The sequence below is a fragment of the Nannospalax galili genome, unplaced genomic scaffold, assembly GCF_000622305.1.
Source record: "Nannospalax galili isolate Female #2095 unplaced genomic scaffold, S.galili_v1.0 scaffold286, whole genome shotgun sequence".
Lineage (NCBI taxonomy): Eukaryota > Metazoa > Chordata > Mammalia > Rodentia > Spalacidae > Nannospalax > Nannospalax galili.
Genome location: NW_008359442.1, coordinates 13959456 through 13984154, shown reverse-complemented (window position 1 = coordinate 13984154; position 24699 = coordinate 13959456). Strand labels below are relative to the sequence as shown.

Genomic DNA, 24699 nt, shown 5'->3' with positions numbered 1-24699 from the left:
GCTACAGGGAGACCCTGTCTCAAAAAGACCAAAAATAAATAAATAAATAAATAAATAAATAAATAAATATTTTAGAAAAAGGAATTAATTTACCTTTTTGTGTGTGTGCATGTCCAGAGACCAGAGCTCAACCATAGGTGCCATTCCTCAAGAGCATCCACCTTGTTTATGGAGAGGGTCTCTCATTGGGATCCTTCCTGTCTGCTCCGCCTCCCCAGTAATGGAATTCTAAGTGCTGCCACCACGCCTGGCTTTTGTACATCGATGTGGGGGATCAAACTCATGTCTTCATGCTTGCATAGCAAGTACTTTACCACTTGAGTTATCTCCCAACCCCCAACTTATTTAAAAATTATTTTTATTTTATGTGTATGAGCATTGTGCCTGCATGTGTGTAAATGCACCCATGTCATGCAGTGTCCAGAGAGAACAGAAGAGGGCATCAGATCCCCTGGACCTGGAGTTACAGATGGTTACTAGCAGCCATGTGGGTGCTGGGATTCAAACCTGGGTCTTCTGTAATAATAGCCAGTGCTCTTAACCACTGAGCCATCTCTCCAGCCCCCCAATTTCTTTTAAAATTTGTTTTAGTTTGAAAGTCAAAACAATAGACACATTAGATGCATCTCATATGTTATTTCTACCATGTTCTCTTCATTTTTACATTTTTTAACTTGTGTGTGTGATTGTGTAAATCGGCATGTGTGTGTCATGGCATACATATGGGGGGCAGAGGACAACTCTGTGGAGGCAGTTGTCTCCTTCTATCTTTAGGTGGGTTCTGGGGATTGAACTCAGGTTGTCCAGGCTTGTGTTGGAAACACCTTATCCATCGAGCCATGACACTGGCCCTTGTTTTGTACTTTATGGAAGAAACTTTTGTTTGCTGTTGATATTATTCGAATGTGAGAATATTTAAACATACACTCTTTAATCTTATTTGCAGTATCATTTGCAATGACTGATCTGTGAATTGTTACCACCGTTTTGTTGTTCAGTGGTTACAGTAGCAAACAGGCCAGTTAACGGTAGGTAGCAGGCTCAGGACTCAGATCTCAGCTTGCTGATACTAACATACTCACAGAGATACCTTTTCTACCTAGGGAACTTTCTATTTCAAATAAGGTAAATCTTCCATAAAATCATGTGTAGAGCTGTGTTCTTAAAATATCTTCCTTTCAGGTTGGTGGGCCAGAAACTACCCGGCTGACTTCTCGTCTGGGGAACCAATATGTCAACACCATGAACATGCTTCTTTTTACACTTCCGGGAACACCCATAACTTATTATGGGGAAGAAATAGGAATGGGAAATATTTTTGTTACAAATTTCAATGAGAGCTATGATATTGTAAGTTGAATACACTTTTAACTATGTACCACAGCTAAAAATCAGAGAATTTACTATTGCTATCCCTTTGCTAAACATCATGGTCACTGTTTTTCTTTTTACTGTTGACAGTAAGGATTATTAGCTTTCTAGGTGGTTGGGAAGTACATTAAAGTGCTGCCTTCTGGGGCTGGAGAGCTGGCTCAGCTGTTAAGAGCACTGACTGCTTTTGCAGAGGACCTGGGTTTGATTCCCAGCACCCACATGGCAGCTAGCAACTGTCCATAACTCCAGTTCCAGGGGAATCCAACTCTCTCTTCTGACCTCCTTGGGCATTGCAAGACACGGTGCACTTACCTACATGCAGGCAATACACTCATACACATAAAATGCACATAAATAAAATATTTTTAAAAAATGCTGCCTTCTGAGCCAACTGAGCTTCTTAGATAGAACCAAGGAGCCTGCATCTTAAAGGTTTTCTGGCAGATTCGGAGGCACAGGAAAACTTGAGAATCAGAGGCTTAGTCTGGGTATTATTGTTCTCTCCCCAAGCACTGAGTTAGGAACTTACCTCTCTGTTTTTCTGACCTGCTAGATCTCAAGTGACCACAGCACAGACTCTTCTTTGTTATCAAGTATAATCCACAGCCTCTGAGCTGGGTGGCTTTTGTTTCGAGGCTATGGGTCTAAAGTTGAGTTGCTGGATACATGACTGATCTGAAACCCTTACTTTGTACAGTCTCACCTGGATGAGATTCAATTTCCCTAATACTTGGTTTAGATGAAACTTTTAAAAAATATATTTGATTATTTTATTTTTTATGTGTATGAGTGTTATGCCTGCATCTAAGTGCACCCGTGTCATGCAATGCCCACGGAGGACAGAAGAGGCTGTCGGATCCTCTGGAACTAGAGTTAGAGACAGTTGTCAGCTGCCATGTGGATGCTGGGATTCGAACCAGGGTCTTCTGCAAGAACAACCAGTGTTCTTAACCACTGAGCCATCTCTCCAGCCCCTAGATGAAACTTTTCTACCGGCAGCTCCCTTTGTCTGTGTATGTGGGCATATGCAATTATTAGGGTGGATAAAGAGGCAGGACAGAAATCAGGGTCAGCTGACTCTGGCAGTGTTCTGGAATTCTCCATCAGTTAATCATAGGATGAAGTATTATGAATTGCCCGTGGTATACTTTGAAATCCTACATTGCTCGTTTTTAGTATTTGAAAAAACAGGAAGATTCTAAACATATTAAAAGTTCAGATGGAAGTCTATTTCCAACTGAAGAGATCACTATTTTCAAACTGAAAGCATGAAACTGACTTTCATGTGTTAGGGCTTTTTCATAATGAATGCTAAGGATTATAAACATCAAGAGCTAAGGGGATTATTATGACATAAATCAGGAAGGACCAAAATATCTTTTAATAACCTGATCATTGCTTTCTCTTTCTGGTTTTCTGGCACAGAATACCCTTTTCTCAAAGTCACCAATGCAGTGGGACAATAGTTCAAATGCTGGCTTTTCTGAAGGCAATCACACCTGGCTACCTACCAATTCTGACTACCATACTGTGAATGTTGATGTGAGTACCAATGAAAATTTTTATGTGGAGTCTAGCAACAAGGAATGAGTTTCCATATGGATTAAAAACACCCTGAGTGAGTGTAAAACCTTAACTAATACTCTTTCAATCACAGACTAATCTTGCAATGTGCAATCTGTAAGGAGTTTGGAAATCATGTTTTTGGTAAAATAGGAACAGGCGCACAAATGAGGAACATGAAGAGCCGTTCACAGTTCATAGCCCTTCGCTCAAAGATCTAGCATGAGATTTCAGAGCAAGCTTAGCTTCCTCCTCTTTTCCCCTCAAAAGGTAGTCAAGGAGAGAAGCAGATGGGACGGGTGGCAGGAAGATCAGTCAGGGGTTGGTTCCTGTGTATGTGAGAGCATGGTCGTTTACCTAAGAAACAAGGCATGAGGAAACCCTAAAGCCATTCTGGAAAAGCACATCCCTTTGTCTTACCTATGCTTCTTTTTATCTGTTCTCATAGTGATTGTGTGCTGGAGAAAAAAAAAATTATTGCATCACATGAAGACACTAAAGCATGTCTCTTTATGTTTATTTTGTTTTTCATTTTTTTCCTTTTTGGTATTCTTTTTGTATTTTTTAAAGTATTATTTATGTTTTAAATGTCTCTTTTGACATTTATTATATCCAAAATATTTCCACAAGCCAATGTAAGTCCAACATAGAGCTCCCATAGAGCATGTACCAGCAAAGATGGACAACGACAAAGCAAATCAAAACAACTGAAAATAGTTTTTATTTCATATGTAGGAATGTTTTGCCTGTATGTATGTAAATGTACCACATGTGCAATGCCCATGGAGCAAAGAAGAGGGTATTGGGTCACCTGGAACTGGAGTTACAGGCAGTTGTTAGTCACCATGTGGGTGGTGGGAACTGAACCAGGGTCCTTTGCAAGAATAAGCCAGTGCTTTTAACCACTGAAGCATCTCCCCTGTCCTCAATGGCAATTACATTTTAAAAAATTATTTTAATTTTATGTGTATGAGTGTATTGCCTGCATGTATGTAAGTGCACCCAGGTTGTGCAATGCTCATGGAGGTCTTAAGAAGGCATCTGATCCCTTGGAACTCGAGTTATGGACGTTAGCCACTACGTGTGTGCTGGGATTAGGAGAAAAGATATAAATGTGTGCTTTTCAAAACATAGAAAAAAACATACTTTAACCAATTGATCCATTAAAAGCTTCTTTAAAAAGCACTTGGGAGGCAGAGGCAGGTGGAGCTCTGTGAGTTGGAGACCAGCCTGGTCTACATAGCAAGTTCCAGGCCAGCTGAGGCTACAGGGAGACCCTGTCTCAATAAGACCAAAAAAAAAAAAAAAAAAAAAAAAAAAAAAAAAAAACAAAAAAAAAAAAAAAAAAAAAAAAAAAAAAAAAAAATAAAAAAACAATGAAACAATATAAACAAAAAGATAAAATAAGGTTTCAGGATTATGTTGAAACATGGTAGTCACAAAGATGAATAGTTTAAATTCACATGTTAAAAGATATGGGGGCTGGAGAGATGGTTCAGTGGTCAAGAGCACTGGCTGCTCTTGCAAAGGACCTGGGTTTGATTCTCAGTACCCACATGATGGCTAACAACCATCCATAACTCCAGTTCTGGGGGATTTGACACCCTCTTCTGACCTCTGCAGGCATTGCACGACACAGGTGCACTAACACACATGCAGGCAATACATTCATACACATAAAATAAAAATAAATATTAAAAAAAGATAATAAAAGATTAGATAGGATTCAGAAATATAGCTATAAGGACAAATAAAGATACAGCAGGCAACTGTAACAAAAAGAAAGCTTGCAAATTAGCTATCAAAAAGTATGCCTACACTTTTAGATCTAGTAGTTTTATTCATAGATATCCTTAGATATTATTCCTAGGTAATATGAATATTTACATATATACAAAATGATAAATATGCAAGGATCTTGACTGCAGTATTGTTTGTAATAGCACAACACTTTAGAAATGATTTAAATATTTATCCAATAGAAACAATTCATTTAATTATGGGACTAGTTATGTAGTTCTTGAAAGAAAAGCTGCATTGATGAGAGACCATTTATCTCATTTTATTTTAAATGTATTTATTTATTTGTTTAGTTGGTCTTTTTGAGACAGTCTCCCTGTAGCTCCAGCTATCCTAGAACTCACTGTGTAGACCAGCTTGGCCTTGATCTCACAGAGATTGGCCTGCCTCTGCCTCCTGAGTGCTGATATTAAAGGCATATGCCACCATGCCCAGCTGATTTATTTTTATGTGTTTGAGTATTGTGCCTGCATGTGTGTAAGTGCACCTGTGTCATGCAGTGCCCTCAAAGAACAGAAGAGGATGTCAGATCCCCTGGAAATGGAGTAACAGATGGTTGTTAGCTGCAATGTGGGTGCTGGAATTTGAACCCAGGTCCTCTGCAAGAACGCCAGTGCTCTTAACCACTGAGTCATCTCTCCTGCCTTTAGAGACCATTTATAACATGTATTAAAAAGAGTAAAACATGCCACCATCTGTGCTAAGCATGTTTACCTATATATGCGTGCAGAGGCACAGATCTACCATTTAATTTGATGCCTACAAATCCAAGAATATAAGCTACTGCTTATATATAAAATGCCTTTGTCTGTCTCTCGAAAGGGGAACTGGGAATGGCTGAAGAAAACCTTCCCATTGTATATAGTCTTCTTGCAACTGAATTTTATATTATGTGCATATATTTTCTAGCCAAAAAACGACTTACAAAAAGCAGGCTTGGAAATATTTAATAGCAGACAAAATAGAATTCAATATGAAAAGCATTATATGAGAGAAAGGCAATTTTCAGACATTGAAAAGAATGGGAACAGTCTACTAAAAGTCATGAATCTTTATGCATTTAACAGAATCTTCAAAATACATCAAACAAGTACTTAGAGAAATGCAAAGAGAAACAGACAAATCCACAATTACAGGGAAAGACTTCAAATTAATGTAGATAAAAAGAGTAGCTCCTTGGGCACTTCTCATGTGACTAGCACTGGACTATGATTTTCATGCATTAGCTAAGGCTATAGAAAACGAGTAATAACTGACGAGTCATATACACATACCATAAATACTTTTATACCTGATAAAGAGAACATTTTTAAACATTCATGAGATATTCATCAAATACACATATTAGGCATCCACCCCAAAAGAACAACAGCAACAACAACAGTAACAGTAACTACCACCACCCCATGGCTGGCAAGGGTGCAAGCACTAGTAATGATTTGGCAACGGCTCTTAAGAACAATTTGGCATTAGGTATCGAATGTCTGTAACTCTTTGACACAGCAGTTATCTTTCTGATAATCTATCTTAAAGTAAATAATATAAAAATGTGAGGGGTAAAAATCAAGAAGATAATGGTCTAGAAATGCAAATGCTAAAATGGAGGGGGGTTGAGTGTAGGAAACCTTCGGATAGAGTATCATTTGCCATTAAAGTGGTGTTTGTGGAGACTATGCAATAGAAAAATGCTTAAGGAAACAAAAGAAAAGTACAGTGTTAAATTAGATATGTTTTAGGTAGCTATAAAATAAATACAAATCTTTGTTGGATATAAACTACCTTTCACTGTTAAAGAAAAAACCAAATAAACAAATCTGCACTTCCTAACTTCCATCTTAGGCAGCTTTTTTCTTTATTTCACTTTCAGCGTTCTGTCCCATCATGTCCCTGTCTGCTGAAGTCACATGATGTTTGCACAACAGTGGCAGCACAGTATTCTACAGAAGAGATTAGATAAACCCAGATTTATCAGATGCTTACCAAGCCCACTGTTAGAGTGCTTTTTCCTTCCAGGCACTGGCAGTTACAGCACAGAACAGAGTGACTTTATTTAAGCAAGTAAAATGTCCATGAACATTTGGACATTTGCTTTGGGATATCAAAGGTGGAATTAAATTTGGTTTCTGCAACAACTCTAGGATGCAGTGGAGCACTGTGCATACTACAAGTCCTAGATAAACTGACAACCTGAATTTGTAATTTCTATCACATTAGTATAAATGTCCTGTATCGACTTCTTAAAGCTTTGCAATTTGGCAGTTATATATTTATTTATTTAATTTTGGCAGTTATTTAAAAGGGCAAAAATAGAAGCAAGTTTTTTGGGGGGTAATTTCTTATTGGGTATTAAAGTATCTTAAAAATTCTTAAAATGAAATATTTATGTAAATATTCTTTAAAAAAAAACAGGTCCAAAAGACTCAGCCTAGTTCTGCTTTGAAATTATATCAAGATTTAAGTCTACTCCGAGCCAAAGAGCTGCTTCTCAGCAGGGGCTGGTTTTGCCTTTTGAGGAACGACAGCCACTCTGTTGTATACACCAGAGAGCTGGATGGCATAGACAAAGTCTTTATCGTGGTTCTAAACTTTGGAGAATCATCAACACTGCTAAATCTACAGGACTTGATTTCAGGTCTTCCTTCAAAACTGAGAATAGGATTAAGTACCAATTCAACCTCCAAAGGCAGTGAAGTCGATCCACGTGCTATTTCTCTGGAGAAGGGAGAAGGACTCATCTTGGAACACAACATGAAGAATCTCCTTCATCATCAAACAGCTTTCAGAGACAAATGCTTTGTTTCCAATCGAGCCTGCTATTCCAGTACACTAAATATACTGTACAGTCTCTGTTAGGGACCTGCTGTATTTTAATTTTACATACAGCACAATGTTGAGTTAACTTTATGCAGAGTCAGTAATTCTCAGACATTTCTGTAGCATGACTATCCCTGCTTTAGGAAAAGAGTCTCAAATGTCTGAAGGAATAATAAAATGTTTAAAAGATTATTCCAAAGTTCTAAAGCATTTAATATGAAGACTGTTACCCTTTTCTTTAAAATGGAATCATGAAATTGGAAGGGGACTCACTGCCACAGTATAAAAACAACATTTACTAGCAAAGCGGAAGGACACTGATTTGTAAACTGTTCAAAGAAAATTCTATTAAAAGACACAAAGCTGTTCTGACTGGAAGGGAGGCCTGGAGTTCTGCCACCCTCAGTCCTTCCTGACTCCCTTCTCTACATCCTAAGAAGAAGTATGACTGAAAACTTCTTTCCCAGGCTAAGGGGCATATGCATCACTGTCAGGGACAGTATAAGCGAGATGTACATTAAGCAAAACTTTAGATGAAGAAGCAACTTTTAAAAAATTACATAATAACTTAAAAACCTCACTTTTTTAACCCAACTGGAAATAAGACCAATATTTCTATGTTTCTGGTTCCAAGCTGAATGTAGCATTTCAGAATTTTAGGTACTTCTTAAGAGCCTCGAAAGCACTGGTGCTGTCAAGTCCAAGCTCGTCATACAGGAATTTAAGTTGGGCTGTAATCTAAAAGAAATGTATTTGAAAGTTAGATAGGACTACTTCTAACGTTTTCTGTCTTTCAGAAGCTAACCTAACCCTGAAGTCAGCAATTTATAACACAGTATTTTTATTCAGAAAGAGGCAAAAGCTTTCTAACAATTAAGATTCAGTTACTTTCTTTACCAGAGCTCCCTTACTGAGTACAAGGGTGAGTCTTTTCTCTTGATGCAGTGACCCCACCCCTTCCTTCATGCCCTGGGCCTGACATCTGTGTAATATCTGTCATAAACCCTACTTCAACCATTGAAAAATCTGAATATAACACATCTATATTTGAGGCCTCTGTCAACTGACAGTGGCTGGGTAACATACCTTTTTGTGAGAATCTTCAATCACATGATTCCCTCCAGGCTGAATATCTAAAATAATGTTGGGGGCCTGATAACCTGAAAGAGTTAACATATAAAAACAATCAGGTCTTTAGAAGATGGAGACCCAGTTCTGCCCTCTCCTTTTGAGCACTTTATTCAAATAATAGTAAAGGAATAAAACCACCATCAATACCACCAAAGAGAAGGGAGGGCAAGGAGCAAAAGCCAAGTTTCTAAACCAGGGCAAGCAGAGACCTAATGGCTGAGGAAGCTGGATAAAGGGGCACCACATGGAGAAGGCTGTGACCCAGGAGGGAGTCAATGGCCTGTGGAACCTGGGAGAAAGGGACTCTGGAAACACCAGCAATAGCAATAGATGGAATGAGAACTGGAGCCGGGGACATGGAGACTCTGACTTATAGGTGGGTCCCTCCTATTTCCAAACTCAGAACTGTCATAATACACAGTTTCAAAGCAAACAGAGTTATCTAATAAAAATGAGCGAGCTTAAAGCAGCTAGGATTAGGATAGCAAAGCTCCAAAGCAAAACCTTCTAGAGACACCAAAGAAAGATGCCTTATGTTGTTAAATGAATGATTTTTTTTTTTTTTTCCAATAGGGTCTCTCTAGTCCCAGCCCACCTGGAAGTCACATGTGTGGAACAGGCTGGCCTCCAACTTACAGAGATCCACCTGCCTCTGCCTCCTGAGGGCTGAGATTAAAGGTGTGCACATTTAAATGAATGACTGTGAGAGATCTTCAATTTACATTTAAGTTCATTTTTGCTTCATGTCCTGCTGACTTTAATGTTATCCCCTGAAGGAGAGATGAGGCAGTCATGGCTATTTGGACTTTAACTGGGTAGGCAGCATAATGAAACAATTTATCCTGTATCACAGGCAGATGGCTTGGTCTGTAACATGAAGTATTACTTCAAGCTGTTTGCTGAGGATACTAATCCTGTTAGCCAGGTTGCCTGATTCCAGGCAGTCTCATACCTTCACCTGCTTCCTTAGTATGTTCTTCAACAGCTTCCTTGAGTTTCTCAGTATAGTTTACAATGCCTTTCAGAGGTACTCGTTCGTCATTTTCATAGGCTGTGATATGAATTGAAGGATAATGCTGAAAGAAAACACGTATCAAGAGTTGGTATTGCATCTATGGTTCCTTCCACCGGATAGGGATAAAAGTAAGTTCCTCTAGCTTTCTCCCATGTTTTTTCTTAGCTAATATTCTTGAACAGGTACCAGTATTATAGTACCAGACTAGTTTTTACCTGGAACAGCCTTTTCTTTTCTAGAGAGACCATAACTTCACTTATCTAGTTAAAATGGATTAAGGCATGATAACTATATTCTCTTGAGCTATTAAACTGAAGCAAACATGGGGTATGAACAGACACGATCCTAAAGATGATTTGGTATCATAAGCAGAAACACCTCTTAAGGCTCTTCTAACTCTCTCCTTGGCTCAGCTAAGTGTCCTGAGTTACCTTCTCTACTGCTTTAGGATAGTGTATCATACTGCATCTCCTACCTGAGGCTTAATATTTTGGTAGGGACAGTAGCGTTTTATGTAGTTCTTATGTTTTTCATCAGATGAAGGATTGCCCCATTCTTCAATTTCTTCTAGTGTCAGAGGAAGTGTAGTATCCACCATGGTGTTGAGAACATCCAAGAAAGGTGCCTATCAAAACAAAAAGAAGGCCAAACTTATAAACCAACTAAGAGGTTGGTAAAATGAGTTTCAAAAACAATGTACTTCATAAATACATATCCTGATATGGAAGAACACAGCTCAAGAAGTCTTAAGCAGAGCTGGTAATTTGCAACTGGCTTTAAAGCATTCAGACTCCTTAAATGACATTTATATAATAAGAAATAATATATCTTCTAATTTCCTAATTTTTGTTTTTAGTTTGGTGCCTTTTCTCATATTTTTACTTAACATAACAAATATGGCTTTACTTTCATTAGGATGGTATGCTGGATAGTTCCAGTTGTTAACTTGACACACTTGGGAAGAAGAATCTCAACTGAGAAATTTCCTCCATCAGATTGGTCTGTGTGTATTTCTCTGAGGCATTTTCTTAATTATTGAGAAATGTGGGAGGGCCCAGCCCACTGTGGGTGGGCAGGTTATTCTGTATTGTATAAGAAAGCAGGCTGAGCATGGGCCAGGGGAGCAAGCCAGCAAGCAGCGTTCCTCCATGGCCTGTACTTCAGCTCCTGCCTCCAGGTTCCTGCCCGAGTTCCTGGTCCTGGCTTCTCTCAAGGATGAACTGTGACTGGCCATGTAAGCCAAATAAGCTCTTTTCTTTTGGTTAGTTTTGTTTTATCACAGCAATAGAAAGTGAACTAGAAAACATAATTATTATACTAGAAGAAAACCCACAATATTCAGGAAATGTCAAATGGTAATGACACAGAAAAATAGGAATACTTACATACTGTTGGCTAGAGTCTATAGGGTAGTCACTATGGCAAAGAGTATGGTAGTTCCTCAAAAAATTAAACTTATATTTACCTTCTGCTCTCGCAATCCCAGCTATATACCCTAAAGCGCTGAAAGCGGAATCTGAAAGTGATACTGTACAAGGAAGAAGCAATGCATAGAACAGACTTAACTTTGTTTTTTGAGACAGGGTCTCCCTATAGCCCCAGCTGGCCTGAAACTCACTATGTAGACCAGGCTGGCCTCGAACTCACCTCCTGAGTGCTGGCATTAAAGGCGTGTACCACCACACCTGGCTCAGATTGAACTTTTGATACCTCTTGCAATATGAATGTCAAGGGTATCATCTAAGTGAAATAAACCAGTGTCAAAAAGGTAAATTCAGTATGATTCCACTTGCAAGAGGTGCCTGGGGTAGTCAAATTCATGCAGAGAAAAAGCTAAAAGGTGGTTTCCAGGGATTGGAAAATTGTTCAATGGGCACAGTGCTACAGCTTTGTAAGATTAAAACTGAGTTCTGGAGACTGCACAAAGTAAACATGTTAACATTAGTCAACTGCACACTAAAAATGGTTAAGATCCTAAATTTTGTTATTTTGCCACAATTAGAAATTTTTATAAATGAGAAAAGTCCCCAATAGCACATAAATGGTGCTTCATCTGTTGAAATTTTACATTAAAAATAATAAATATTATGACTTTTTTTTTTTTTTGAGACAGGGTCTCCCTGTAGCCCCAGCTGGCCTGAAACTCACTATGTAGATTGGCCTTGAACTCACAGAAATCTGCCTGCCTCTTCCTCTTGAGTGCTGGGATTAAAGTTATGTACCACCACCCCGGCTATAACTACCATCATCGTGACTTCTGCTGGGACTGACTGCTAAACATAGTCACAACTGGGCTTGTTGACAGTTGTGCTCATTCATTAAAGGAGTGCCAAGCAGGGTCACTGGACCTTCACCTGAGTATCCAGCCACTTTTCCCAGCCAACTAGTCCAGCCTTGGAAGACAAAAGAAAAATGAGGAAGAACCCAATAGAGGGATGCTTTTGGAAGCCCTTGTCAAGAAACTTCAATGGACTCTCTTATGAACATTTGAATTTTGCCCTGTTCTGACTTTTTTCTAATTCCCTGTCTAGAACTTGTAATGCTAATTACTCTTGCCTTTACTTCTCCTTCACATCTCCTATTCATGATTCAAGGACTTTCTTTTCCCCTTAGAGACAAGAGTTATGCAATTTGGGAGTCTTTTAGATAGACCCACTGAAGGGGTACTCCAATTGCCTCACCCTGTGTCCCTGTTCAGCATGGAAGAAGCCAGAGCCATTGGTATCCCTATTCCTTATTGGCAATTTGGGTAACCCCTTCAGAGGATGGCGCGATAAGAATAGGAGGTAGGAATTGGCTAGGCAGTTAGGGTAAAAAGACCCCAAAGAAATGTAGCCAGTTTCTTGGCTAAAAGTCAAAATGTTCTTGGGCCTGTTAGTAACACACTCTGTTCCAAAGGCCAAAAATGTCAGAAGTATTTGGGACTTTGTATCTAATCCTTAAAAGATTTTAGAGTTCCCTCTTCAGAGGGGGGGAATGTTGGAGGGGAGGGAGTAGGTATGGATTTGATCAAAACACCTTATATGCATGTATGAAATTCTCAATAAAGTTTTTGTAAAAATTAAAAAAAACCCAAACAAACAAACAAAAAGGAATAAATACTAATTGGATAAAATCTGGAAAATATTCAAGGTAAGAAGAGAAAAACCACTTAGCTCTAATTAGAGTTAAAACATTTAATAAAACGAAGACTTTTTCACCTAAACCTCTATTTTTCTGTTTATGCTTTGAAACACACACACACACACACACACACACACACACACACACACACATTTGTACTGCCTGCATGTATGCAAGTTCACCTGTGTTGTGCAATGCCCAACGGAGGTCAGAAGAGGGAGTTGGATCCCTTGGAACTGGAGTGATGAATGGATGTTAGCTACCATGTAGGTGCTGGGAATTGAACCTAGGTCCTCTGCAAGAGCAGCCAATGCTCTTAGCCACTGAGTCATCCTTCTAGCCCCCAGTTTATGCTTTTTATCTTTCTCTCACATTACCATTAACCAATGTGGGGTGCCTGTAATTTTTTCTGGCTGCAAAGCTAATGACCTCATTAGAAAGGGCCTATCTCTACTGTACAAACAATGATCGGGAGCATTTATTCAGGTATAAGTGTGATGCTATCCAGATATTAGAAGCAGCAGCAGTACTGTGAGATGCCCTGTGCTCATCAGTGACTGGTAATGGCCTCACTGGGCCAGTTCTGTTCCTGGCTGTATACCTCTAATACACCTGAACATATCCATTTTTAACATAATATTCTTCAATTAAAAACCCTTTATGTTTCAAATACTAAGGGAATTGGGTACTTGTAATTAATAACTGATTCACTCAAACACTTATTGTTGGATGTTTAGGTTGTTCCCAATTCTTCACTGTAAAAAGCAACCTGAGATAAGTATCCTTACACATGCATTTCTGACTATTTCTAATTTCTAAAAGTCAAGGCTTCACTTTATATTGTAAGTGATTCTGCTATTATTTTTGTGGGTAGGTTTATTTCCTCTATACTTAGTACTTCTATTTTTTTAAATAACTTTTTCTTCTTTTCTTGAATTTTTGTAATTTTCATATAATATAATTTGATGGTATTTAGATCTCCATCCCTGTCCACATCTCCCCTTATTCTCCCCTGAGTAATGCTCTCTCTCTCTCTCTCTCTCTCTCTCTCTCTCTATATATATATATATATATATATATGTGTGTGTGTGTATGTACATATATAATAGTATTTCTATTTTTAATGGAAAATATATTTACAGACCAAGGTTATTTAAAACCTACTTATTACCTCTTGCACTCAACAAACAAACATACAAACAAAAGCCCTGCCCTGGAAAGAATTACAGTGACCCATCCCAGTCATTATTTTCCAGACTCTAACCAGAAAGCAGGAGATGGATGTGAAACCAAATGCTATAATATAGCTTCATACTATGGAAGGGTAGGAGAGAGTACAGAACATTTTCAGAACAGGGCACGACATTTCAATGAAAGTATACCTATAGTCCTAGCACTTTGAAGGCTGAGGTAGGAGGATTCTGAGTTCGAGGCCAGACTGACTAGTTATATAGTGAAAAAGAGAAGAAAGTAAAGACTGGAGTAGCTAAGAACAGGGAGTCCCTAAGCCCAGGAGTGTAGTGTGGGCAGCACACTGTTATACTGACGAAGAGTCAGAGGTCTCAGTGCATCCAGATTTACAGAGGCTCCACTAGATGTCTACAACTATGATACACATGATAAGTTTCCAAATGTGCCAATTATGAAGGTTCTGACAAATAGAAAATGGTTACTGGGAAGAGCCGTTAGTCTCTCAATGGAAATTCTTCAAAATTAGTAAAATTTATTGTCAGGGAAGAATAAAAAGTAAGATTAAGTGATTTTACAAGTTCTCCTAGAGCTACAACTCTGTTTAAACTTCAAAGCTTTGCTACACTCCAACTGTAACAGACATTTCCCGTTTCACTCTTGCCCTGTTCTGTAAACAGAAGAGACAGACTACTTACCTCCAGAGTCACAGCTTTCAGGAGCTCTGGATTAGAATTGCACAACGCTCCCACAAGCACCCCTCCAGCACTGAAAGCAGTCAGAGTTGTTAGACTTGGCTGAGAAAAGCCTTGGCCATGAAGCGTCTTAATGCAAGCCTCTAAGTCAGCAAGGCCATTGAGTTTTTTAGTTAGGCGGCCATCAGCATGCCATTGGAGGCCCAACTCACCACCACCCCTGCAGTGAAAGAAAATGATAATGATGGAGAAGTCAGAAAACCGTACCTGCAGGCCTGTTTTGTACAGCATGGAAGCTCAGAAATGTCATGTTATTAAGGGCTGGGAGACAACAAGAAGGAATATGCAACAGACACTGGCTTGCAAAGTCTAAAATGTTCCTAGGTAGTTCTTCAGAGAGAAAAATTACCAACTGTTAATATAATCAAAAACTGATTCAACAAGTATGCTTTGAATGCCTACCTGCTACTTACTAAGGACTGTCCTTACTAAGGACCTTAGACATATAAACAAGCATAATATCCCAAGGAACAGATCCTAATTGCTAGAGGAAAGCAAACCAGAGTTATCAAAGCATTGTGCTTGCTGCTGTAATAAAATGGAGAAAACTTTACAGCAGCAGAGGATAGACTCTGTCAGGGCATATAATGAGTCAGTAGCACAGATGTACAGGAGCTTCTACCTAAACTGAGCTGTGAAGGCAGGTGAGTTTCCCAAAGGCCGAGGAAGGGGAAACATTAAGACACAGATAAAACACAGAATGCGCTAGGACAAGGAGGGGGCAGAGTATGTTATTTGAAAGCCAAAAGATACTACTAGACAGATAAGTCAGATCATTAAGACTACTTTACTGAGGAATTTGGACTTTGTTCTGGAAAAAGGGCGGTAGAAAAGATTTTAAGCAGAAATAAAATTGTAATTATGTCTTGAAAACGCTAAAATAAAATGGGAATTAGAAAGAAGTCTGGTGGCAGACACCTTTAGCCTTTAGTCCCAGCACTCGGGAGGCAGATTTTGTGAACTCTGTGAGTTTGAGGTCAGCCTGGTCCACAAAGCAAGTTTCAGGTAAGCTAGTACTATATAATGAGACCCTATCTCAGAAATCCAAAACCAAACAACAACCACCACCACCTATCCAAACCAAAACTAAACTTGGGAGAATTGGTTGGAAATAACAACGTAACTAATTAAGTATAAAGGCTGTTAAATCTATTTTTAAAAATCCTAAAAAAAAATCCACCCTTTGGTTCTTTGGATCCACTAATCTGTTCTCTGAATCAAGTCCCAGCAGGTTTAGGAATACATACACCTAGGAAGGCAGATGAGAAGGCACGCTTTTGCCCTACTACATTGTTGCTGTAGCTGTCTCAATGTTCTAGCATTCATGTGACAGGTTGAATGTGCTGACTCACCTCACATGACAGTATGCTAATATCCATCCATCATCTACCATGACCCGCCTCTCAGGTCTGAAATTCATTTTCAAATCCATTCCGTAAGCTCCATAGACATGTACCAAGAGAGGTTTCTTCTGTAAGTCCTCAGAATCCGTTTTGTGAAAAATAGTCATTGGCACTAATTTTCCATCCTGGAAATGAAGAATTACTACACATGTTAGGAAGTCTTTCTTGTTTGTTTCTTTGCAGTGCTTGGGATCAAAGCCAGGACACAGGCTAGGCAATGGCTCTACCACTGAGCTAAACCCCCAGTCCCCAAAGAGTTTTAAATGGTTTATCTTTAAAATATAATGAAGTCCACTTGCCCCCTCAACCCTCTGCATGATTCTTACTGACACCAAACATCAATGTTGTGACAAGTTATGGTCTCTACAGACACAGCATACATCATTCTTGATTTCAACTACCCTGCTACCTCCCAGAAAAGAACAGACCTGGCATGAATATTAGCACAACTTTTCATAATACTAAAGTAACATAAAAGAGTTCATTGCTGAATATTAATTTTTTTTCTTTCAGGTAAAACCAAAATAACTAACAAGGTTGGAAATTTTAGCATAAAATTCTCTCTATGCCTAGGGCTAGATATTGACATTTCTTATCCTTTAATAATTACAAATATTCTAAATGAAAAGTTTTATCAGCTTCATTTTTTGTTTCCCATACTCAGAATTCTCAACATTAGGGTCTGAAATTGCATTCTGACCTTACTGGTGGTAAAGCACCCACATCCTTAAAAGGCCCATTTACATTTATTAGGCTTTTTTGAAGGAAAGGTTTATTTTGGCACAGAGAAGGCATGGTGACAGGAATGTCAAGGATCTGCTCACACTTGTGTCTGCAGTCAGGAAGCAGAGAGAGGGATGCTGGTGCTCAGCTTCCTTTTTCTTTGTATTCAGTCTAGGACCCAAGCTCTTGGGAAATTACTTGATGTATGATATGCTAAGGTCTGAAAATTCCTTAAACCAAAGGCTATAATTAATCTATCAATTTGATCCTTATTCACACAAACTATAAATTCTGTATACTGACTATACCTGGAGTACAAGATGTATGGGATTTCTCTTGTTTCTTAGCTCTAGTTTTCTCCCTGCTAACTTTCCCTTTCTTACAGACTTTGATCTTACTAACCTCCTGTATACTATTTGAACTGTATCAGTGCTCCTCAAATTCCAAGTGTCTGCATAAAATGGGATCGCTGTCTCCTTTTCAGTTTAATTTTGATCATCACAGAGGTGTTACCTGCGGCACCACTTCCTCAGAGAAGGCCTTTCTGAACTTGCTATACTAGATAAGGTCTCTTTACCACCTGTGTCCAGTGCTTTCCTTTGCAACAGTCAATACGTTAGCAATTATTTCTTTAATCTCTGGCATCTTCCCTGCTACACTGATATTTCCTGAAGGCTGGGGCTGTATTAGTTTATTCACTCTAATCAGCTACTGACCATACCATCTCAATTTCTGCCATAACTAGATACTAACTTTGACTATTATCATTTTTTTCTTTGACTCAACTTTTAAAAACAATTTTGGCCGGGCGTGGTGGTTCATGCCTTTAATCCCAGTACTTGGGAGGTAGAGGCAGGCGGACCTTTGTGAGTTTGAGGCCAGCTTGGTCTACATAGTGAGTTCCAGGACATCTGGGGCTACAGGGAGACCCTGTCTCAAAAAGACAAAAAAACAAAACAACCCCCCCAAAACAAACAAACCCCCCCCCCAAAACCAAAACAAAAAAAATCAAACAATTTTGTGAAAGGCTGCATACTAGTCATAAAACTTTAAATCTATGTTACAATAAACACATATGTATTAACATTAATAAGAAAAATCCACGTATTCCCTAATACCATCTAAGTCTTATGTAGCATAAGACGTCTGTTTCAGAAAACAGTGCAGTCCCAGCAGCTGAAGCCCTGAGCCCATGTGCTTTCAGGGAGCTCAAGGGAGAGATTACGCCTACCTTGCTTTTGGCTTCTATGCGTAAAACACGACTGGTCTTTGTAATTGGGTCTTCATGTCCAGTTTCCTCAAACAGTTTGCCTTCTGCAAATTTGTAAGTGTAATATTTTGGAGGTCTTATTGGAGAGCAAAGCTGAAAGGGGCAGTTCTTTGGGTCAGAATTTGTATCCATTATGAATCCACAGGCCCAAGGAGGGAGCTGGAGAAATAAAACATTAAGTTTCTGAGTCCGCTCCAAACATGATGTGGGCATCCAGTTACCACATGATATATCATTTAAGAATTCCTTCATTAAAACAGAATTGATTACAAGTAAACAAATAAAATTGTATATTAATGACAAATAAGATAAGGAAAAATTGTGAGAAAAGGTTTATTATGATTCTAGATTTACATGAAAATGATTTGAACATAAAAGTTTATTTTGGGATATAAACCTGGATGATGAAATAACCAAATGGTTACGAATGAGAACAAACGAAATAGTAATTCTAAACCCCAGCAACAGCTCTAAGATCTCTGTTCTCACAGAACATAAAATCTCTCATGTGTATGTTTTGAATAATTTTCCCACCAGTCGTTAGCCTGGTGCCTGGACAGCCCAGTGATGAGAGTTATTATTCTGGGGCTACAAACGGGCTCAGCAGCACTAAAGCATTAACAATTTGTTTCTAACTTTAGCTTTGAGGCTAACCATTGTATAGAACAAAACCTTTCCAGGCATACTGACTCTGAGAGACTCAAAGCTATTATGCTTAAGATTCTTAACTTTAACAAAAAAGGAAAGGAATCAAAATTTATTCTCTTAGAGCAGCAGGATCCAGCTTCAAGCCTTCCACTAACATCCCACTTACACCTTTTAAAGAACTCTGGTAAGCAGTTGGCAGAGTGTTAGAAAAGGTACCGAGAGTAAGAATGTTAAAAGAAAATTGCCTTTCTTTTCCTAAATAATTGTAGAAAGAGCAAATTCCTTAGAAAATCAGAGGTCTTGGCACAGAAACATCACTGGCCGGCACTACTGAAAAGGAGAATGGGGGCTGTGAACATCAAGAGTACAGTATTTCACTTGCAGAAACTCTAGCCAAAGAGAATGTTCATCAGGCACATTTTTCCTAATTAATCCGAAAAGTCTGTTTTCAGGAAACACAAATAAGGACAGACATTTGCAGTGTATCTGTACTTTAAAGAAGCCTTACTGCAAGCCTCATAATCTAATGTCAGTATGGGTCCAAGATTCCCTGACCCATACAATCACAAGGTTTTCTGCTTTTTGGTGAGATGACTATGGAATATGTTGTTTTAGCTTTAGGACAACTGGTACCAATGAATCAAAGTCTGGGCGTTTTTCTCACACCAAGGGGATAAAGGTTAAAGCTTTAATGATACAAGAACTATTCCAAGGCTATGTTCTTTTAAACACTTGTCCAGCTGATCCAAAGATATCTTAAGCCATATTTCCTACTGAGCTATAACGTGCTGAAAGAACACTGGCCTAGGTACACGGTTCCTCTTCCAAATAAAGCCGTTAGAATACAACACAAAATTTCAGTGGAAGAGAGTTTGATTAGTATGTGCAAAGTCCTGGGTTTGACTCACTAGGATGACAATAAAAATATACTCAATTTACTTTAAGTATCATGATCAATTAAATATCATTCTTTTGTGGAAAAAGTATAAGAAAATATTGATGACATGATGACCAAGGATGAGAAGTAAATTTATGGAAGGTTTAATGCCTCCATTGCTGAGATCTGGTTTAGAAAGAGTTCCTAGTTAAGTGCCTACTAGGCAGAGATGTTACACACATAGAAATACTTTATGAACCACTCACACTGCGCTAAAGGTTTTGCCCTTCATGTACAATATGTCTACAGATGTTAATCAGTATTATCCAGGATCATGAAAAGGGTCTAGTCTATAAAATTACTTAAAAAAATTTATTCATTATTTTTATTTTATGTATATGTGTGTATTACCTGCATGTAGGTAAGTGTACCCGTGTCGTGCAATGCCCACGGAAGTCAGAAGAGGCTGGTGGATCCCCTGGGACTGGAGTTACAGATAGTTGTTAGCTCCCATGAAATTACTTTTTTTTTTAAAAAAGTATTTTTTATTTATTATTTTTATTTTATGTGTATGCGTGTATTGCCTGCAGGTAGGTAAGTACAGCTGTGTCATGCAATGCCCGCGGAGGACAGAAAAGGCTGTCAGATCCCCTGGAACTGGAGTTATGGATAGTTGTTAGCTGCCATGTGGGTGCTGGTATTCAAACCCGGGTCTTCTGCAAGAACAGTCAATGTTCTTAACCACTGAGCCATCTCTCCAGCCCCCCAAAATTACTTTTAAGTAGCATTTGGTGTGTAATGTACCATTTGATTCTATTTGATGATGACCTAGACTGTTATTCAAAGCGTAATAGGTATCTATGGTTATGATGTTTGCTGTGATGGAAGTTCAAACAGTGCAAAGTGAGAAATACCTTTAAAATAAGAATATTTACAATCATACAAAAAGGTTATATTTCCCTAGAAGTATAATCTTAGAGGCTGGGATATAGTTCAATTCGTAAAGTACTTGCCTAACATACACCCTAAGGCCCTGGTTCAAAACCCTGCACCACATAAAACTGGGTGTGGTGATGCATTCCTGTAATCATTATTTCTTATTTGGACAAGTATAACAATCTTGAAACTTACTTCCTTCCCTATTACCTTTTTACTTCAGTTTACACTAATATGGTTGCCTAATAACCTCATGAAATACATCTCCAACACTTAAAGCTACTTCCACGCTCAAAAACTAAATGTTTCCCTTCCCATAATTTATGCAGATTGCTTATATCCTACCAACAATGAAAAAGCATTACATCATAGCTCCATTCTCCAGAAATGCATTCCACTTCAGCAAAACAGGTTTAAGAGTTGGTTCTCTGATGCTGAGCATGGTGGTACTCGCCTTTAATCCCAGCACTAGGGAGGCAGAGGCAGGCAGATCTCTGTGAGTTCAAGGCCAGTCTGGTCTACATAGTGAGATCCAGCCAAGCTGGGGTGACTGGGAGACCCTGTCTCAAAAAACCCCCCCCCCCCCCCCCCCCCCAAAAAAAAAAAAAAAAAAAAGGAGTTGGTTCTCTGAATATTTTAAACTTCTCCAGCTTAGAGCTTTGAAGGTTTTCTCATCCTTGAGTTAGCCCATTCTGCATATCAAAATCCTACCTATTCTCTTTTTAAAAAAATATTTTATTATTTTTATTTTATGTATGTGAGTGTATTGCCTGCCTGTGTGTAAATGTACCCATGTCATGCAATGCCCAGAAGAGGATGTCAGATTCCCCTGGAACTGGAGTCATAGAAAGTTTTAAGCCACCATGTGGGTGCTGGGAATCGAACCCTGCTCTTCTACAAAAGCAGCCAGTGTTCCCAACCACTGAGGCATCTCTCTAGCCCCCACTACCTATTCTCTTTAGACTATCTCTAATTTATATTATCTTACAAAGGGGCTGGAGAGATGGCTCAGTGGTTAAGAACACTGTTTTTGCAGAAGACCCGGGTGCGAATCCTAGCACCCACATAGCAGCTAACAACTGTCTGTAACTCCAGTTCCAGGGGATCCGACAGCCTCTTTGGTCCTCCTTGGGCACTGCATGACATGGGTGCACTTACCTACATGTAGGCAATATGCACATATACATAAAACTAATAATAAAAAAAGAATTCTCTATATTATCTTACAAAAACTTTCCTAAACCAAGAATTCTTCTCTTCCTTTGAGCTCCTTAATTTTGTTTTTGATATCTCTTATGTAAAAGTACCTTACACTTAGCTTTGTGTTCTAGTCTACTGTCACAAAAAACTTTATTCTCTTTAAGGCCAGATATTTAGTTCCGTTTTTCCATTCCATAATGCTGAATATGGTATTCCGCACATAGGAGTTCAATAAACAGCCACTGAATTGACTTGATTACACTTTAATAGGAATTTTGACAATGTGGAAGGGGGGATTTAAAAGGCGTATTGCTTGCTGTTCAATTCACTCAATAACTCTCCCCATAGCAAAATGGTGCCCTACTTTCCTTCAAGGCCTGCTACCTTAATTTACTTAATGCTGCTTTGAAACTGGACAATAAGGTTGCCATTCACTAAATTTATTAAGTATTTATTTATTTCTGAAGGCATTTCATCTTGTTCTTGCAGCCACAGGCAGTGTTAACTAGTCAGACATGCTGTCGTCATCTTTCTGTGTTGCTGTGGAGATCACTGTCACCCATGAATGAAAGAGAGCAAAGCATGGGTAAAGGGATAACACATATATAGACATGCAGCAGAAAAACAGTGGACATAACTATTGTCCTCCTGGGACACACGTGGGCAAGCAGCAGTCAGTGGCTGGGTTCTAGATGCCAAGTAGGCTTGAGTTGCTGTACCTCAAGTTGTAAAGACACCTGATACACAGAGCTATACAGAAAGGTAAATAAATGGCTCCTAACTATATTTCTGAAGTCCATACTGTAAGGTATTAGTTTAAGTAAAACTGTATTAAAAACAAGGTTTCTTGGGGCTGGAGAGATGGCTCAGCGGTTAAGAACATTGGCTGTTCTTTCAGAAGACCCGGGTTCGAATCTCGGCACCCACACGGCAGTGAACAACTGTGTGTAACTCCAGTCCCAGGGGATCTGACAGCCTCTTCTGTCCTCCGCGGGCACTGCATGACATGGGTGCACTTACCTACATGCAGGTAATACATATATACACATAAAATAAAAATAAAATTAAAAAAAAAAACAAGGTTTCTCAATTAACTCTAAAATAAATCTAAGCCTAAGAAAAAGCCAGTATGCTAAATTCTAGAGATACAAAATTCACTTTAAGAAACAGCACATGACTTGGTCTACATAGTGAGTTCCAGGTCAGCTGGGGCTACAGGGAGACCCTGTCTCAAAAATACCAAAAAAAAAAAAAAAAAAAGAAAAGAAAAAGTACACCATATTCAAAATGTGATGCTCTATTAAATGAAACTGTGTTTTGATGAATAGTACCAGACATACCTTTAGAGACCGAACAGAATCATCAGCCAGACCAATCACGTTAACATAAAGGAGATTGCTGTGCTTCAGGAACAGAACACAGTGATCCTTAAACATGTCCAAGTCTACAACTTTTGTATTTCTCTTCATTGTGAAAAATAAATCCCAATTCATAATAGCAGGGGTATCAGCCGCTGTTCTCATCAGCTGTAAGAAACAAAGTTAGTGGAGATCTAGATGACAAAACAGAAAGGCTACAACATTCAAGGATGAAACCACTGAAAAGACGACCATACTAGTTGTCACTATTTTAGGAGGAGTTAAAGATTTAAACCGTATGCCGGATGATGTATGAAAGCTGCCATTTAAGCCCAGGCTAGCATACTGGGTGGTGAAATGATATGTGTAGTGCTTAGTTGACAGTCAACCAGTGGACATACACCAGTTTGTCTGTCGGACACTAACCCAATCTGCCAAGTCACCCCATCACAAGTTGAAGTTTGTTCTTTTAATATAAGTAGGATAGAATATATTTCATTTATTGATCTTTTAAATTCAATTAAAATAGGTAGAGATGTTAGCTCTAAGGGAAGAGAAACAGAACTGATAATGTGTAGGAAGGTAGTAGCAACCTTTTAACCCACAAACAATTCTCTTAGAGCAAGGAATGTTGGTGAGGACAAGCAGAAATGAGAAATACCTTGAATTCTGTAGGTTCTCCAACATTGGTGAGAATGTATAATTCATCATCTCGGTGCTCAACATAGTACAAGACTCCATGTATTCTCTTCTGAATTAGTACTGGTGGATCCCAAGGGCTCAGGCCATCTATCAACCATACCTCAGAAGTTGTCTTGTTCATAATATTTATGGTGAGGAAACGACTATCTTTTGTAAGATACAAGAAAACAAAGTAGCTAAGGAGAGAAAGAAACATGAGATTTCAGTAGTTATTATTGTATGATTGCAGACATTAGATTTTGGTACCAAACTCCAATTTTCCACTCTGTAGTACTATTAGATATGTAAGTGGTGAGTATGAAATCATTTGCATGGATTGCTAATTTCCATAAACATATTTAAGGGGTTTATTTAAACGCACGATAGAGCTGGTGCCAAAATATAAACCTGGGAAGATACCTACAATTAATTTGAATGAATGTCACTCTCCAATCTTTAAGCATTTTTGGTGAATTTTTATGATATAGAAAAACTGAACAAGAAAGGTTTGTTCTTATAAAGAAATGATTTGTTTAAGAGCAATTACACAATGATTCCATGAAAGAAATAAGACTAAATTCTCTTGCCAGGCAGAGTAGAAGTCGTCATCCATGGCCAATTCTCTTTCTTATTGGAAGATTTAGGCTCTACCATAAAAGAAAATTGAAGGATGAAGATTTAAAAGGTGCTTATTCGCTGAGTGTGGTGGTGCACACCTTTAGTCCCAGCACTCAGGAGGTAGAGGTAGGAGGATCTCTGCGAGTTCAAGGCCCAGTCTGGTCTACATAGCAAGTTCCAGTCAGCTGGGGCTATAGGGAGAAACTGCTTCAAAAAGACAAA

General features: G+C 38.7%; 2 protein-coding genes across 6 annotated transcripts in view; one reads left to right on the top strand and one right to left on the bottom strand.

Annotated features, from left to right (window-relative positions):
* Window positions 1–7880, top strand: part of Slc3a1 (solute carrier family 3 member 1) — a 48253-nt gene extending 40373 nt beyond the window's left edge. For both annotated transcript variants that reach the window (XM_008823080.1, XM_008823079.2), the window contains 3 exons: window positions 1183–1350; window positions 2800–2916; window positions 7147–7880. In XM_008823080.1, coding sequence (XP_008821302.1) covers window positions 1183–1350; window positions 2800–2916; window positions 7147–7590 — 729 coding nt within the window. In that variant the 3' untranslated portion in view covers window positions 7591–7880. The remainder of the gene's footprint in view (window positions 1–1182; window positions 1351–2799; window positions 2917–7146) is intronic.
* A 257-nt stretch (window positions 7881–8137) lies between these two features.
* Window positions 8138–24699, bottom strand: part of Prepl (prolyl endopeptidase like) — a 36182-nt gene continuing 19620 nt past the window's right edge. For all 4 annotated transcript variants that reach the window (XM_029558635.1, XM_017795590.2, XM_017795589.2 and 1 more), the window contains 9 exons: window positions 23840–24056; window positions 23161–23346; window positions 18121–18318; window positions 16116–16291; window positions 14707–14923; window positions 10173–10322; window positions 9635–9758; window positions 8638–8711; window positions 8138–8289 (listed from right to left, as the gene is read on the bottom strand). In XM_029558635.1, the coding sequence (XP_029414495.1) occupies window positions 8200–8289; window positions 8638–8711; window positions 9635–9758; window positions 10173–10322; window positions 14707–14923; window positions 16116–16291; window positions 18121–18318; window positions 23161–23346; window positions 23840–24056 (1432 nt within the window). In that variant the 3' untranslated portion in view covers window positions 8138–8199. The remainder of the gene's footprint in view (window positions 8290–8637; window positions 8712–9634; window positions 9759–10172; window positions 10323–14706; window positions 14924–16115; window positions 16292–18120; window positions 18319–23160; window positions 23347–23839; window positions 24057–24699) is intronic.